The 13,718-nt window shown below is 51.0% G+C and overlaps 1 protein-coding gene across 4 annotated transcripts in view; it reads left to right on the top strand.

Annotated features, from left to right (window-relative positions):
* PKNOX2 (PBX/knotted 1 homeobox 2) overlaps positions 1 to 13,718 on the top strand; it is a 75,165-nt gene that overhangs the window by 10,529 nt on the left and 50,918 nt on the right. For all 4 annotated transcript variants that reach the window (XM_088017563.1, XM_088017562.1, XM_088017561.1 and 1 more), the window contains exon 2: positions 4,705 to 4,844. In XM_088017563.1, coding sequence (XP_087873689.1) covers positions 4,705 to 4,844 — 140 coding nt within the window. The remainder of the gene's footprint in view (positions 1 to 4,704; positions 4,845 to 13,718) is intronic.

The raw sequence follows: 13,718 nt of genomic DNA, 5'->3' as shown, positions 1-13,718 counted from the left end.
CCAAGCTTAAGGTAGGGCCGGTTCCAGCTGAATGAGGGAGAGATGGCCAGTGGTTATAGCTTTCATGGAAGGAAAGAGTATGGAGTGGTGGCCTCAGGGTCTTTGCCCCAAGAAAGGACCCTAAGGTAAGCAGAGGTGGGAACCCTAGAACCCTGTGTAGGCTCTCCCAGCACCCCATCTCTTTCCAGGGAATGCTGTCACCCTTCTCCATCTATTACCCTGTTCTCTCTCTCTCTCTCTCTCTCTCTTTTAAGATTTTATTTATTTACTTGAGAGAGAGCATGAGAGCAGGACCAGTAGGGAGGGGCAGAGGGAGAGGGAGAAGCGGGCTCCCTGCCGAGCAGGGAGCCTGATGCGGGGCTCGATCGCAGGACCTCAGCTGAGATCCTGACCTGAGCCGAAGGCAGATGCTTAATCGCCTGAGCCACCCAGGCGCCCCACCCTGTTCTCTTGATTACTTCTGACTGCTTGTGCAGTAAGTACTCACCCCTGCTTTTTACAGATAAGAAAGCCAAGGGTCAAAGAGGTCAGGAAACTTGCTGATAATTGACAGAGGGAGCAATGAACCCGGGGCCTCAGATTCCCTGCTCCTTCCCCTCTCCAAGACTTCTCCGATCTTCTAGAAAGCTCTCAAAACACTGTTCAACTTTGCCTTTCCTCCTCTGTGCCTCAGTTCTCCTTGGTGAACAGGGACAGTCCTTGCGTCGGTGCAGTGCTGTCCCCACACCCTGTCCCCAGTTTGCTGCCAAGGCAGAATTTCCAGAGTGCTCTGAGGTCCCCTTGGAGGAAGGCTCAGAGTCTGGAGTGGCCAGTTCTGAGACCAGCTGTGAACATACCAAGTGGCCTCGTGGAGTCTGTACCTGCCAGACCGAGCAGAACAGGACAGTTACTTGGAGTGAATGCCTGACATTTAGGCGTGCTAGTGAATGTCAGACAACCAGTTCTCTGGGCTGCCCAGAAACCTCCTCCCAGCACCTCCACAAGTGGCCCTCCTCCCCCCAGGTCCTGAGGCAGCTGCTGGGGGGTGGGGGGCGGTGGGGGGTGGGGGCCTCTCCCTGGGAGCTTCAGTTCTTGGGAAATGGGAAGTCCCTGGCTAGAAAAGGGGATCTATTTGGAGGTAAACACTCATTCTCCAAACCTGGAGGAAATGCAGAGTTTGCTGAATTGGCCCCCAGGAGCTAAATAAATTTGAATCATTGCCCTGCTCAGACCAGATCGGCTTTCTCCCGCCCCCACCCCCTCCCTGAGCCCCAGGAGCAGCCTCTTAGCTGGGACCTCTTGGGATGCTAGCAAGTGACCGCTTTTGATTTATTCTTATTCTGTGCTTTCCTCTGTAACCCAGCAGTCCTGCCTAGAAAGAGGAAGTGAGAGGAAAAGCATTTCCCCTCATCCCTCTCTCCTAGATGCTCATCTTCATGGAAGTCCCTTGTGGATTCCTTCAAGGACCCGAGGAAATTCACCCTTTGGGGGGCAAGGTGGAGCATACCAGCCACCCCTACATCTCACCTGTAATCAAGCTCTGCAGGCATAGCTGTGCCTTGTTTAGAAAAGAAGCACATTCTGGAAATCATGTGTTTAACTCCCACCATCTTGGGAGCACTTTGGAGTTTTCCAAAGCACTCCTACATACTATACATCCTCCAGTCAGAGCCTCTGGTCGACCCTGTGCTGTGGGTGGCGATTGTTAGAATACCCCGATGGTGTCTGAGCCTGTCCCTGTTGGGACTTCAGATGCTGCCCAGCTAGAGTTTCCATCCCCTCCACAGGGGCCCAGCCGGTCAGTCTCTGCTTGGCCCCTGCAGTAGTCGAAATTCACCGCCTCCTGGATGGAGCCCATTCCAGCCTCAAACGGCTCAGAGGCTTGGAAACTTATTATTTGGGTTGAGCCCGAATCTGTCTCCATGTTTATATAGATTGAGTGCATTGCTTGTAGTTTGACCCTTTGGGGCCTGCAGAGCAGAACCGATACAATCTAATCCCTTGTTCAGATATTCAAAGGGGGCTCCCATGTCTCATCTCCGCTGTCCCTCAAATCTTTCTTACATATTCCAGATTCAAATACTCCTCCTACGACATAATGCAGAATCCCTTCACCAACCTGATCAATTCTCTGAACGTACTTTCCTATACTTGTTTCAGCAGAGAGGAGTGAGACTAGAGGCTTTGTGTGAGTCATGCTTCTGTTCATGCATCCTCAGATAGCACTAGGTGAGGTTGCTTGTCTTTGTTTTTTGTTTGTTTGTTTGTTTGTTTGTTTTTTGACAGACGCATTACACTTTGGAAATTTTAAGCTTTCTGTCAACTCAAACACTGCTGTTAAACCATGTCTCTCCTGTTCTGCACTTATATTATTTTCTTTTTTTGCCCAAGTGTTAGAAGCATTAAATTCTGACTTATTAGATGAAAATTAATCTTATTAGACTTAGCCTGTGGCCAAAATCTGTAAAGATCTTTTGGATCTCAGTCTTATATGTCACCTATAAATTTGCTGAGCATTTCTTCAGCCCCCTTCTCAATCACTGATAAATATACTAAAGAAGAGGGCTAAGGAGAAAGCATGTCCTAGAAACCTTCCCCTAGCTGACCTCTGTCCTTTAAATGCCACCCTTTGGGTGTAGCTTCCTAATCCATGCAGCCGTCTGCCGGTCACGGCTCTCCATGTCTTCCACAAGGGTGTCGTGGGAGGTACCTTGCTGAGGTCACTTACACCATCCGTGTCTACACGTTTTCCTCACCTGCCAGCAGAGCAACCATGTTAAATCCAGAAACAGCTCCATGAGAGCAGGCACTCAGCCTTGTAACCTCAGTGCCTACCCAGCACGGTGCCTAGGAACTCAGGGAATATTTGAAGAAATGACTGTTTGCATTAGTGGACAAAAGAGACTGGCCCAGATCAATGTGAGGATGAGCAGTATTCAGTTTTTCTGATTCCACCTTCTTTCTCTATTTTGAAAATTGGAACATTTGTTTCTACTTTCGTCCTTATAGCACCTCTTTAAAACCCATGGGTCCTAAGATGACACCAATTTGCTTCCTGATGAGAAAGTAGGAGTTTAGGAAAGTTGAGGGACTTGCCCAAGGTCAAAGGCTAATAATGGGAGACGGTAGGATTCAAGCAATCGTCTTCTGGCTTGAAGGTACCATGATGCTCTGTCTAGCCTCCCATACTCTGAGTTTGGGAGAGTTCCCCCAGTCCTGTCAACAGTGACAAGGTTATCTCTTCCTAACAAAAAATGATAGGGATCCAGTATAATAAAGCAGATAGCTTTCTTTTAAGAAATGAAAGAGCTCATTTGCCATCTGCCAATCATTTATTGAGCCCCAAATATTTATGAGCATCTACTAGTGCCTGGCTATTCTGGGCCCTAGGAATACAACTGCTAATCAAGCCCTCTTTGAGCTTAAAGTTTGGTTGGGAGTGGGAGAGAAAATAACTAAGCAAGTAGATGTGTAATTCTGATCATAGAAAGAAAGCAGAGTAAGGGGACAGCAAGGGACAGAGGGGCTCTGTTTCAAGCTGAACACATGGCACCTGAGCAAAAATATAAATGAGGTAAATGAGACAGCAAAAACATGTCTTGGGGGTATCAGTACTAGCAATAATGTGCTTGTATTGATGGAAGGACCATGCTTTTCCTTTCAGGAAGAAGGGACCTAGATCTATGATGAACATTCCAACTGTAAAACATCTGACTCTTTCAAGATGTATTCATTCATTCATTCATTCATTCATTCATTCATTTTCTCAACAAAGGCTAAGCATCTACTCTGTGTCCATTGGGTGCCATGGATGAAGGTGGAACCACAGCTTTAGTGCAGGAGGCAGACAGGTATATCAAGCCCAACAGTGCTGTGTACAGACTAGCGGAAGAGAAGAGTTGAGGCAGGGTCACCATTCGTGACATTTTAGGGATCCATTTGACTAAAGAAAATATCTTAAAGAAGCATTAAATTCTGTAATGATGGTCATCCAAAAATTTAAGCCACCTAATCCTTTCTTTAAATAAAATTTTATACAGAAAGTCCAATATATAACATTAGAAGGAGTTGCTCTGGCACAAAATCAGGGGCCTAGGGATACCTTCAAAAACATCACATAGAACAAAAATCACTACCCAAAATACTTGTTATGGCTAAGAACAGAAGTCTCTCCAGTGTCCCCTAAAATCTGTTTACCTCCAAGTGCCCAGGGAAACCAAATTTAGAGACCCATTCAATTATCAATGAAAACAGTTACTTCTGGCTTGAGTGAAATGGAATAAAGCTCTGCCCAAATGAGAACTGATTCAGCTATTTTTTTTTTCCTGCTCTTCAAAGTCATCAAATCAACTTATTACTGCCCAGAACAGCCCAAATGACCCATAAGCACAATTTAAAGGGTTCATCATTTTGGTTTTTTTCCTGCATCTTGGCAGAGGTCACCACCTTCATTTGCATTAAGAATCGTCTCTTTTGAAGAGAGCTGATGCCCCACCTGGTTTTGTACGGTCCTAAATTATTCTCTAGAATGTTCTCATCTGAAGAATGCTTTCTTCTCGCTGGAGCACGTAAACAAATGGATGCTTGTTATACACTCACTGTTCCCTGGCACACATTGTCTCGTTCACACACGCACCACAGGTCAAGGTAGGCCTCCCAATTCCAGCTGGGGGCCAGCTCTCCTGGCCACACTAACCCGCCACCTCCCCTTTCTTCTCTCCGCAGATGACAGCAACTGCCCAGGCTCCCTCTAAGACCCAGGCTGTCCACATCTCCGCACCCTCGGCCGCTGCCAGCACGCCTGTGCCCAGTGCCCCCATTGACCCCCAGGCCCAGTTGGAGGCTGACAAGCGAGCTGTGTACAGGTAGGAGACTCTTCAGCTGTGTCCGGAAGCCCCAGGCAGCCTCCGGTCCAGCTCAGCCCTGAGAGATGAGCACGCAGGCCAGTGGGTGGGCTCATAAAGGCCGTGGCCAACAGCCACTCTCCTCACCACCTTCTCTCTCAAATCAATCTGGACATACCTCAGCTGGCTGCTGTGGGTTGACGCTAGCTTCCTGGGATTGTCTAGTGAGGGGCAAGAGAGCCCAGGGAAGAATCTTCCAGAAGGACCCTTTTCTCATCCCAGCTGGGGATTGAGCCCTCGTGGGCATCAGAAACCCTCAGCTCCGCTGACGGCCACCTCGGGAGGCTCTCCTTGCACGTCCCCCATTGTTGCCTTCACTCCAGCAAGCCCACCGGACCACTGGACACCTGCCAGGACCATCTAGGACTTGGTATTACACAAACTTTAGTATGCCTGAAAATCACTGGGGAGAGCTTATTAAGATGCATATTTCTGGGCTCCATGCTCAGAAACGCTGAATCAGTAGGTCAAACTATAAGAAAAGGAAGATGAATGTTTTAAAAAGCATTCTAGATGAATCTAATGCAGCTGGTCCTTGGAGCACATCTGATTCATGGTTGTCTTTGTTAGCAAGAGCTGTGGTGTGCCGCTGTGTAGGTTCTGGGGCCCTCCCTCCAGATGGGGAGATCGCTGAGAGCAGGGCCGGGCCCTGAATGTTGCAGAGGGTGGGAGGGGCTCAGGGCCTGGCTGTTCTGTGTATGCGGTTGAGAAGAGGCAGTTGTCTGAGAGCAGCCTGAACGAAGCTCCAGCAGAGATTTTAGTCATTACGTCTCTGTGCGGAGCCCACACCGCTAGAAAAGATGCCCGAGTCAATGCTGAGTATTGAGGTTGGACCCTTACTCACACTCACTTGTGTGAGCACAGACATTCCCGTGCATGCCGCAAGCACGTCTCGCCTGGGACCTCGCACACGCTGCAGCAGGTGCCAGGATCAGTAACAGGTGGAATGGTCCACCCAAGATGAATGGGAAGAGGATTGATCCCTTCCTCACTCCTCCCCGAAATGACAGTGCTGTTATGGGAATGGTGGTAATTATTGCTGTTACTCTCATTATCATTGGCATTATTTTTAGCTACTCAGATGAGCCGAAAGCCTCTAATGCCAACATGGAGTCCAGAGCAGTGAGGCCTGATCCAGAGGTCCTGCCGCGAGGGTCTTTTCCAGCCCCGGTGGAAGGAGGAGTCACTGTGCCTGGGCCCCACTCTACCCAGTGCACAGGGCAGGCCCAGCTTGCCTGCAGGAGAGAGCCCTGCTTTGGGCCCCAAAGAACTCCCAGATCTGGTCACAGCACCAGTCAGACGGAGCACTCCTGTCTCCTTTCCTTCCTTCGTTCCTGCTGTTTTATCAACCCCTCACTAGAATATGTGGAGGCGCTGAGCTGGACTCCAGGCGAAAGAGGGTGAACCTACAAAAGCAAATGCCTGGGCTCTTCCCTGTCTCCCTGGGAACGGACAAATATGCAGACAAGAAACCAACACCTTGTGGTCAGAGCTTTAACAGAGAAGGCTTCACAGAGGCGGCAGTATTTGAGTTTGATCATAAAGGGTAGTAAGAGAGTCCACCGGAAGGAGAAATGGGCTGGAATAGAGCCTTCCGGACAGAGCAGGGCCTCTGTGTTCCAAGAATGGCCAGTGGCCAGAGCAACTGGGAGTGGGGAGATGAGGCTACATGAGCACCTGGAAATTAAACTGCACGGTGGTCTTGGGCTTGTGTTGGAGCGTCAGAAGGGAGAGGATAGTACCATGGCCCCTGATGGTCTCACGGCTTGGGGGGACAGCCGTCATACTCCATGTAGAGCATTGCTACCCACAGTATGGCCCGGGGACTGGCAGCACTGCATCACCCGGAAGCTGTTTAGAGATGCAGACCCTCAGGTCCCACTCGCACCACGTGAGGCATGTACGCACCATCCACCATCCTAGGCACCTTTGCAGACTCCTAGGGGACAGGGATCTGTAATGAGCACAGACTGTAGCCTAGAAAGACCCCTGATTAGTGGCATAACAAAAAGTTTCTGGAAACCCAGGCTTGCATCCCCCCTCCTTTGTGTACTAATCTCTCGGAGCTTTAGTTTCCCGACAGAAGCTAACCAGTAGGCTTGGTAAGATCACTGAGAGCCCCTGTAAGCACCTGGCACTGTGTCTGGTACAGATGGGTTCCTCGGCCCTTCCCAAGATCCCAGGCTCATTCCCCACCCAGGCCAGCCTGCAGGAGAAGTGGGTTACCTCTTTCATGGGAGCTGCCCATCATGATGTCACTTGAAATATAAAGGGCCAGATCTTCCTCCTACCAACACTTCTTCCTGCTCACCTGAGCTTTACCTTCTCCCACCGGGCTGAGCCCCCAACAGTCCTCGGCATTTGCCCAAATCATCTCTGCAGCTGTCTGACCATGAGGAAGGAATCCCAGGTTGGTTGCCACCAACGGCCCAGCCAAACATGGAAGCCCAGCATCGCAGAACAACCAACACCTTTGCCCGGCTTTTCTCTGCAGTCCTTCCTGCCCCAGGGGCCCGGGGTTTTCTCTCACAACCACACCTCTCCCATTAGTACCAGCTGCTCTCTCTACAGCCATTGCAGGATGACCGGAGAGGGAGCTCAGCCTCCTGAAGGGTCGGGTAATTTTAATTAGATTTGCCTGCCTTGGGGCAGCCTGGCTGCTCCCAGGCACATCGGGGAGTCGGCATTTTATGTCAATAAATGTAACAAGACTCTTTCGATTCAGATTAGTGCCCAGCACCGACTTTTGGGAGACTCCACCGAGGCCCATCCCAGAACCACAGATGAAGGAAGGGTGGAGGGGGCCCTTCTCTGACCAGGCCCCTGCAGGGTGGCAGGGGCACAGTGTGACAAAAGGGAGGGGTGTGCCTGTGAGCCCAGGGAGCCTGCCAGTGCCCCTGAGGTTTTGTGTATGAGGACGTGTTAATGAAATGTATTGGTTCTTTCTGATGTGGAAAGTGTGTGTGTGTGTGTGTGTGTGTGCGTGTGTGTGTGTGTGTGTGTGTGTGTGAGTGTGGCTGGGGAGAGGGGAGGCAGTCTGTCTTTAATTGGATCATACCAGAGCATCATCTGGGCTAATCAGCAAGGCAACCAGGAGCTCCCGCTCAGATTAATGATTGCAGTCTAATCCGAGCAGATCCCATGATTGGATGCACATCGCGGGTAATTGTGTTTGTGGCCCAAGAGCGATGCTGGGTAGGGGTCTGAGGAGGGGAGGCCCCATGCAGTGGGGACTGCAGGATTGGACCTAGCTCAGTTCTCTCCTTCCCTAGCCCCCCACCCCCACCCCTGGGGCTTTTCCCCCAAGAAGTTCAAACTTAGCTTGGACCACCCCACCCCACCCCACCCCTCCACGCTGATGGACAGCATTCAGTGCTGTCCGGGACCTGGTGGTTAGGTTGCCAGGCTGCGCAAAGACAGGGCCAGGAGGGTGAGGTTAATCCAGCTTTTGCTCTCCCTCCTCCCCTCTGGTCTCCTTCGTTCCCCTTTGAAGTGAGTGGGTTCCCATGGAAACCACGATGTCCTGGGGAGCAGAAGAGTGGCAGGGAGCTAGGCTTGGCCAGGTGCGAGGGGGGGAAGAGGTTGGCTTTGCGCAGAAGGCTCTGCTAGGGCATCAGTTCTCCCCGCCGCAAGGCTGAAAAGCTCTCTGAGAACCGGGGAAGGGGCTCCACCCAGCGTGGAAGAAGTTACTCGCTAGTGATAGGGAATGCTGGGCTGCAGGCTTGAGCCATGAGAAAGTATCGGGGGCAGTGTGCTTGGCATCTGCATTGAAAATGCTGGAAAATCGAGCTGTGGTGCAGGTGGAGAGGGTGGATAGCTGCTGCCCCCTGTATTTCTCCTCTGCGGCGTGGCTCACAGTTGAACTGATTGCACTGACAGTGTTTCTGTTTCCCCCACTAGATCATTAACTCCATGAGGGCATGGTCTATGTCTGTTTTATTCATTGATCCATCTCTGGCCCCTTAGACAATACCTTAAAGTCGGCAGCTTGGACGGAGTACGTACCAAAGCAATGCTTGCTGAACGGATTCATTAAATAGGCAGTACCCCATAAATATACCACGGTTCTGGGCTGGTGGCCGGCAAACTGGCCATCAGGGGCGAGGGGATAGAGAGCCCTGCTTTGCAGCATTTGCTGATTTCCACCCCGTAAATGCTCCCACCATGGCCCATTTCAAGCTACCAGTGTGATCCCGCTGAACAGAGTTGTGAAGAAAGAGGCTCTTGCCTGCCACACAAGCAGCCAAGCTACAGTCTCTGATTTTAAACTGGTCAGTACATTGGTTTTTATTATTTCTTTTATTTATTTATTTTCTAAAAGATTTTATTTATCTGAGAGTGTGTGTACAAGCGGGGGTGGGGGCCAGAGGGAGAAGCAGACTCCCTGCTGAGCAGGGAGCCTGATGCCCATGCGGGGCTCCATCCCAGGACCCTGAGAATCATGACCTGCCTGAGCCACCCAGTCACCCTTATTTAATTTTTTTTTAAGAGAGGGAGAAGGGGGAGAGGGAGAGAATCCCAAGCAGGCTCCTTGCCCACTCAGACCCTAACATGGGGCTCGATCTCACGACCCTGAGATCATGATCCGAGCCAAAATCAAGAGTCAGAAACTTAACCAACTGAGCCACACAGGCACCCCCTTTTTTTGTTGGGGGGAGGTAAACAGGTCAGTACATCTTATAACCAGTTCTTTGGAATGGTTTTATTCATGCCTTTAGCCATGATCCCACATTTCTCGTTCCTCACTCGCCTCTCTACCTCTGGGTTCTAAATGTAAAATGTTCTCTCTGAATGAGTTCATACTTCCAACAGTGCCTAGCATGGAGTAGGTGTTTGCAATTGTGCTTTTTCACCTTAACCCCGAGGCAGTGAATTTTCTCCTTCCTAGTTTGTATCTGGCACTATTTCTTCCCATCTGCTTGAGCCAAGCCCCGCCTTCAGCCCAACCTCCCCACCTTCCCCAGGTAGATTCCAAGCCCTTCCTGGTTTACCCGTTAACAAAACTCCTTCCGGCAGCTCCAGAAACCCTGCTTCAAACCAGGCTTCGCCTCCTCTGCAGTTTCCCGGCTTTCAGAGTCTTGGCCTTTCCCTGTGACACGTCCAGGTTTTCGGGTCGCTGTCATCTCTCTTCTTCTCAACACGGACTCAGAGCTTCTAAGGATGTGATCCCTCCCCCTGGGCAGCTCATGCTGAAGTCCAGCTCTAGTCCAGTAAAAACAGTGCATATCTCTAAAGCCCTGTCTCTGTGATACTTGTTCCCGTCTCATCCAGACTGGGTCCCTCTAGAAGCCACACTCAGCTGGGGAAAGATCAGAACAGGGCAGTGAAAGTGTTCAGATCGCTCTCTTGAGACCATCCTCGTGGAGGTCACCGAGGTACCAGGCTTGGGTCCAGCAGCCCTAGAGTTAAAGGTGTAAATTCAGTAGAATGGCCGTGCTGGGCAAGGCCACGCGCTCTAGAAATAGACTTGGGGATCACTAGCTTTGTCGCCTTGAGTGACTTAATCTCTCTGAGCCTCTGTTTTCTCAACTATAAAAAAGAAAACAGTAACAGCTAGACTAAAATTAGAGAATATAGGATAGTACCTGACACACAAATCAGTGTTTGCTGCATGGGGTGGGCCGCGGGGAGTGGGGGTGGGGGTGAGGATGTTGTAGGCAAGAGGGGCCAGCACGCATCCCCTTGGTCTGTTCAGGATGCGAAACAGTCCGGGGCATTCAGGGGTTGGAATTCAGGGCTAGGAACACGGCCCTTGGATTTAGATCGCCTGGGTGTACATTCTGGCTCCACCCAAGGCACTAAGCCTTCTGGGCCCCATTTTCCTTGTCTATAAAATAGGGCTACAAATAATGCTATCTCTTCACCAGGGTTGTTATGAGGAATAAATGAGAGAATGCACGGTAGGCGCTCGGTAAAGAATCTCGCATTTGGTGAGCACGCTGTGGGTGTTCGCTGCTATCAGACATTTGGGGAAGTGCGAGCAGCGATGGGTCAGCCTAGAAGGTCAATGCTGAGAGGCAAGGCAGCCAGAGGTAGGACTGGAAAGGACCTGCAGTTGAGTGGTCTCCATACTGCCATTCAGCTAAACGTGTAGTGAGCTCTGCTCTGTGTAAAGCATTGTGTTAAGTTCCAAGAGGGGTTTTGAATAAAGAAGAGTCAGTCCAGCGAGTAGGAGAAAGACATAGAAAGTCACTATAATATAAACTTGGCACATAGGATGGGCTCACAAAAGTATTTGTGGAATTGACTGCAAGGCTTCTGGCCCACAGTGCAGCGTGGGAGAGTTACACTGCTTTTCCCAAGGGAGGCGAGCCCGAGGGAAATGATAGCCAAGCTGCCTTTCCCGGGGCAGGGCTGGTCAGTGGGGGCAGGAGGAAGCCCTGAGGTTTGGGAGCTGGGCGGAGGGCCTGGGTCCTGCTGTGCCTGTCCCCCTCAGCAGCTGCCTGGCCAGGGGACCCTGGGAACTGGCACTTCCTAACGAAGTGTCTTTGAGGGAACACTTCCACCTTGTGACCGAAGGGTGTCCTGGCTCCAGTGAGTTGACCCTGGGGCTCAACCCTATGCCTTCCCTGGCACTGGGCTCAGTCATTCCTGGAATGTGCTGGGCGAGGTGGCCTGAGAAGAATGTGGGAGAAATTCAGCCATTCCAAGCCGAAAAGGCAGCACCAGATGCTTCATGCTAGGACTTCTAGACTAGATGCTGGGAGCAGATGTTCCAGGCTGTGTTCTGGACTGGGCTCTATGGGCTGGGGGCTCCGGCAGACTCCCTGTTCTTGGAAGCAGTTGGATTCACCGGCATCAGAGATAACGTTTCAGCTGGTGACTATAGTCAGGGGAGTGATCCTGCTAGAGCCATCATCTGGAAGTAAAACCACCCTCAGTTCTCCCCTGGCACTAGGCAAAGCCTGTTCCCTGCCCCTCCTGCCAGCATCTGAAGGCCCCCCAACCCAAGCACAGCCTCTGAACGTGCTGCTGGCAGACAGAGAGGCTGCAGCTGCCTGGTCCAGGGAGCAGATGTGTTCCGAGGCAGTGGGTCCTACAGCTTCCCCAGCTCACCGGCCTGGGCCAGGCCCCGCGGAGAAGTCCAGGTACCCCGCCAGGACAAGGCACACTGATAAGAGATCAGGAGCCTGGAACCCACTGACTTTTATCCTCACAAGGTTATATTAGGATTAAAGGAGATAACCAAAGCTAACCGCTGACAGTGCTTGGCACATAGAAGGCTCACAATGAACGGTGGCTGCATTCATGTGTAGTTACTGTGATAAGTACAAGACTGGATCTGTCCCCCTCATAAGAGGGAAGATGACCAGCGATTGGGCCTCCCACTGCTGGGAACCAGGTGGGGTGGAATAGGAGGAGAGCCAGCAGGTGGGGCTTTGAGGATTCAGGTGACCAGGGACTCTCACCAGGGCTGGACTGAGCCAGTCTTGCCCTTCTTTCCCCCCGCCCAAAGATTTTATTTATTTATTTGACAGAGAGACAGAGAGAGAGAGAGCACGAGCCGGGGGAGTGGCAGACAGAGGGAAAGGGAGAAGCAGGCTCCCCGCTGAGCAGGGAGCCCAATGCGAGGCTCCATCCCAGGACCCCGGGATCATGACCTGAGCCAAAGGCAGACTCTTAACCGACTGAGCCACCCAGGCGCCCCATGTCCCCGTCTCGCCCTTCTTCTAACCATGGTGCCACTCTCTGATTTTCTCAAGCACTGGTCCATTTCATGGTGAAATGGAAAGAACATAAGACTAAGACTTCTGTCTAAATTCTGACCCTACCGCTGGGCAAATTATTTAGCCTCTTTAGATAAGCTGTCCCCCTTCCTCATAGGATAGGCACCAAACGAGAACCCGAAAGGTCTGCAAACATGTAAAAGCCCTCCCAAACACACAGAAATATGATTATTATGAGAGAAGATTCTTTTGGAAACTCATTTGACAAGACAGAGATTCTCTTGCGCTGCAATGATCTTGATGCTCAAAGGGTAAACCTGGCGGCTCAGGTCTGCGACCCCAAGGACAGAAGAGAAAAAGGGAGGAGGAGGAAGTGATTTCAGCAATACACAGGAGAGGGGGACGAACAAAAAATTTGGAGTTTGGGTACCCAGATTTCAATCTCTACTCAGTCACTTACTAGCTTGATACCATTATTTAACTACACGCTTCTCAGTTTGCTAATTGGTAAAACAGGAGTAAGAAGGATATTGAGTGTTTGAATGCAACAAGCACAGGGAAAAGCACTTCGAAGGTAACTTACAAAGGGCCACCAAGTGTGGGGGTGTGTGTGTGTGCAGTCACTGCCAGTGGCCAAGGCAGCAGGGACAGAGCGCCCTCCCCATAACACCCCGTCCCCCAGACGGAACCTCTGGTGCCTTGGACAGAAGCTCTGACTGCCTCTCACTAGCTGCCCGTGGGAAAGACACTTCCCTTCTCTGTGCCTGAGTCACTTCTCCTTAAAACGAAGGGGCTGGACACGAGATCCTAGCAGGTCTCAAGTTTTAGGTTGTTTGTATTCTTGCCCTTGCAGACTCACCTCAGCAATCACTTCGTTGAGATCTCACATATTATTATTATTATTATTATTATTATTATTATTACTATTATTTTAAGGCACTGGAGGGAGGGGTGTGTGTGTGTGTGTGAGTGCGTGGGGGCGAAGGGATGGGGACAGAGCAGACTGTGGCCTGCTCTGGGCCCCACCCTTGCCAAGAATGGACCTGTCCACCCACCTGGGGGAGGAGAGCTGGTTGGAGCCCAGGAACCCTAGCAGATGCGATTCCGATTTAGCAACACGAAGAAGTCCTCTCCAAGGCAACCCAGGCGAACACACCACCCACTAGGC

This window comes from Eumetopias jubatus, unplaced genomic scaffold (assembly GCF_037043125.1).
Source record: "Eumetopias jubatus isolate StellerSeaLion01/CBP00866 unplaced genomic scaffold, mEumJub1_p1.0 scaffold_13, whole genome shotgun sequence".
NCBI lineage: Eukaryota > Metazoa > Chordata > Mammalia > Carnivora > Otariidae > Eumetopias > Eumetopias jubatus.
Note: the sequence above shows the minus strand (reverse complement) of the source record. Positions and strands in the feature narration are given on the sequence as shown.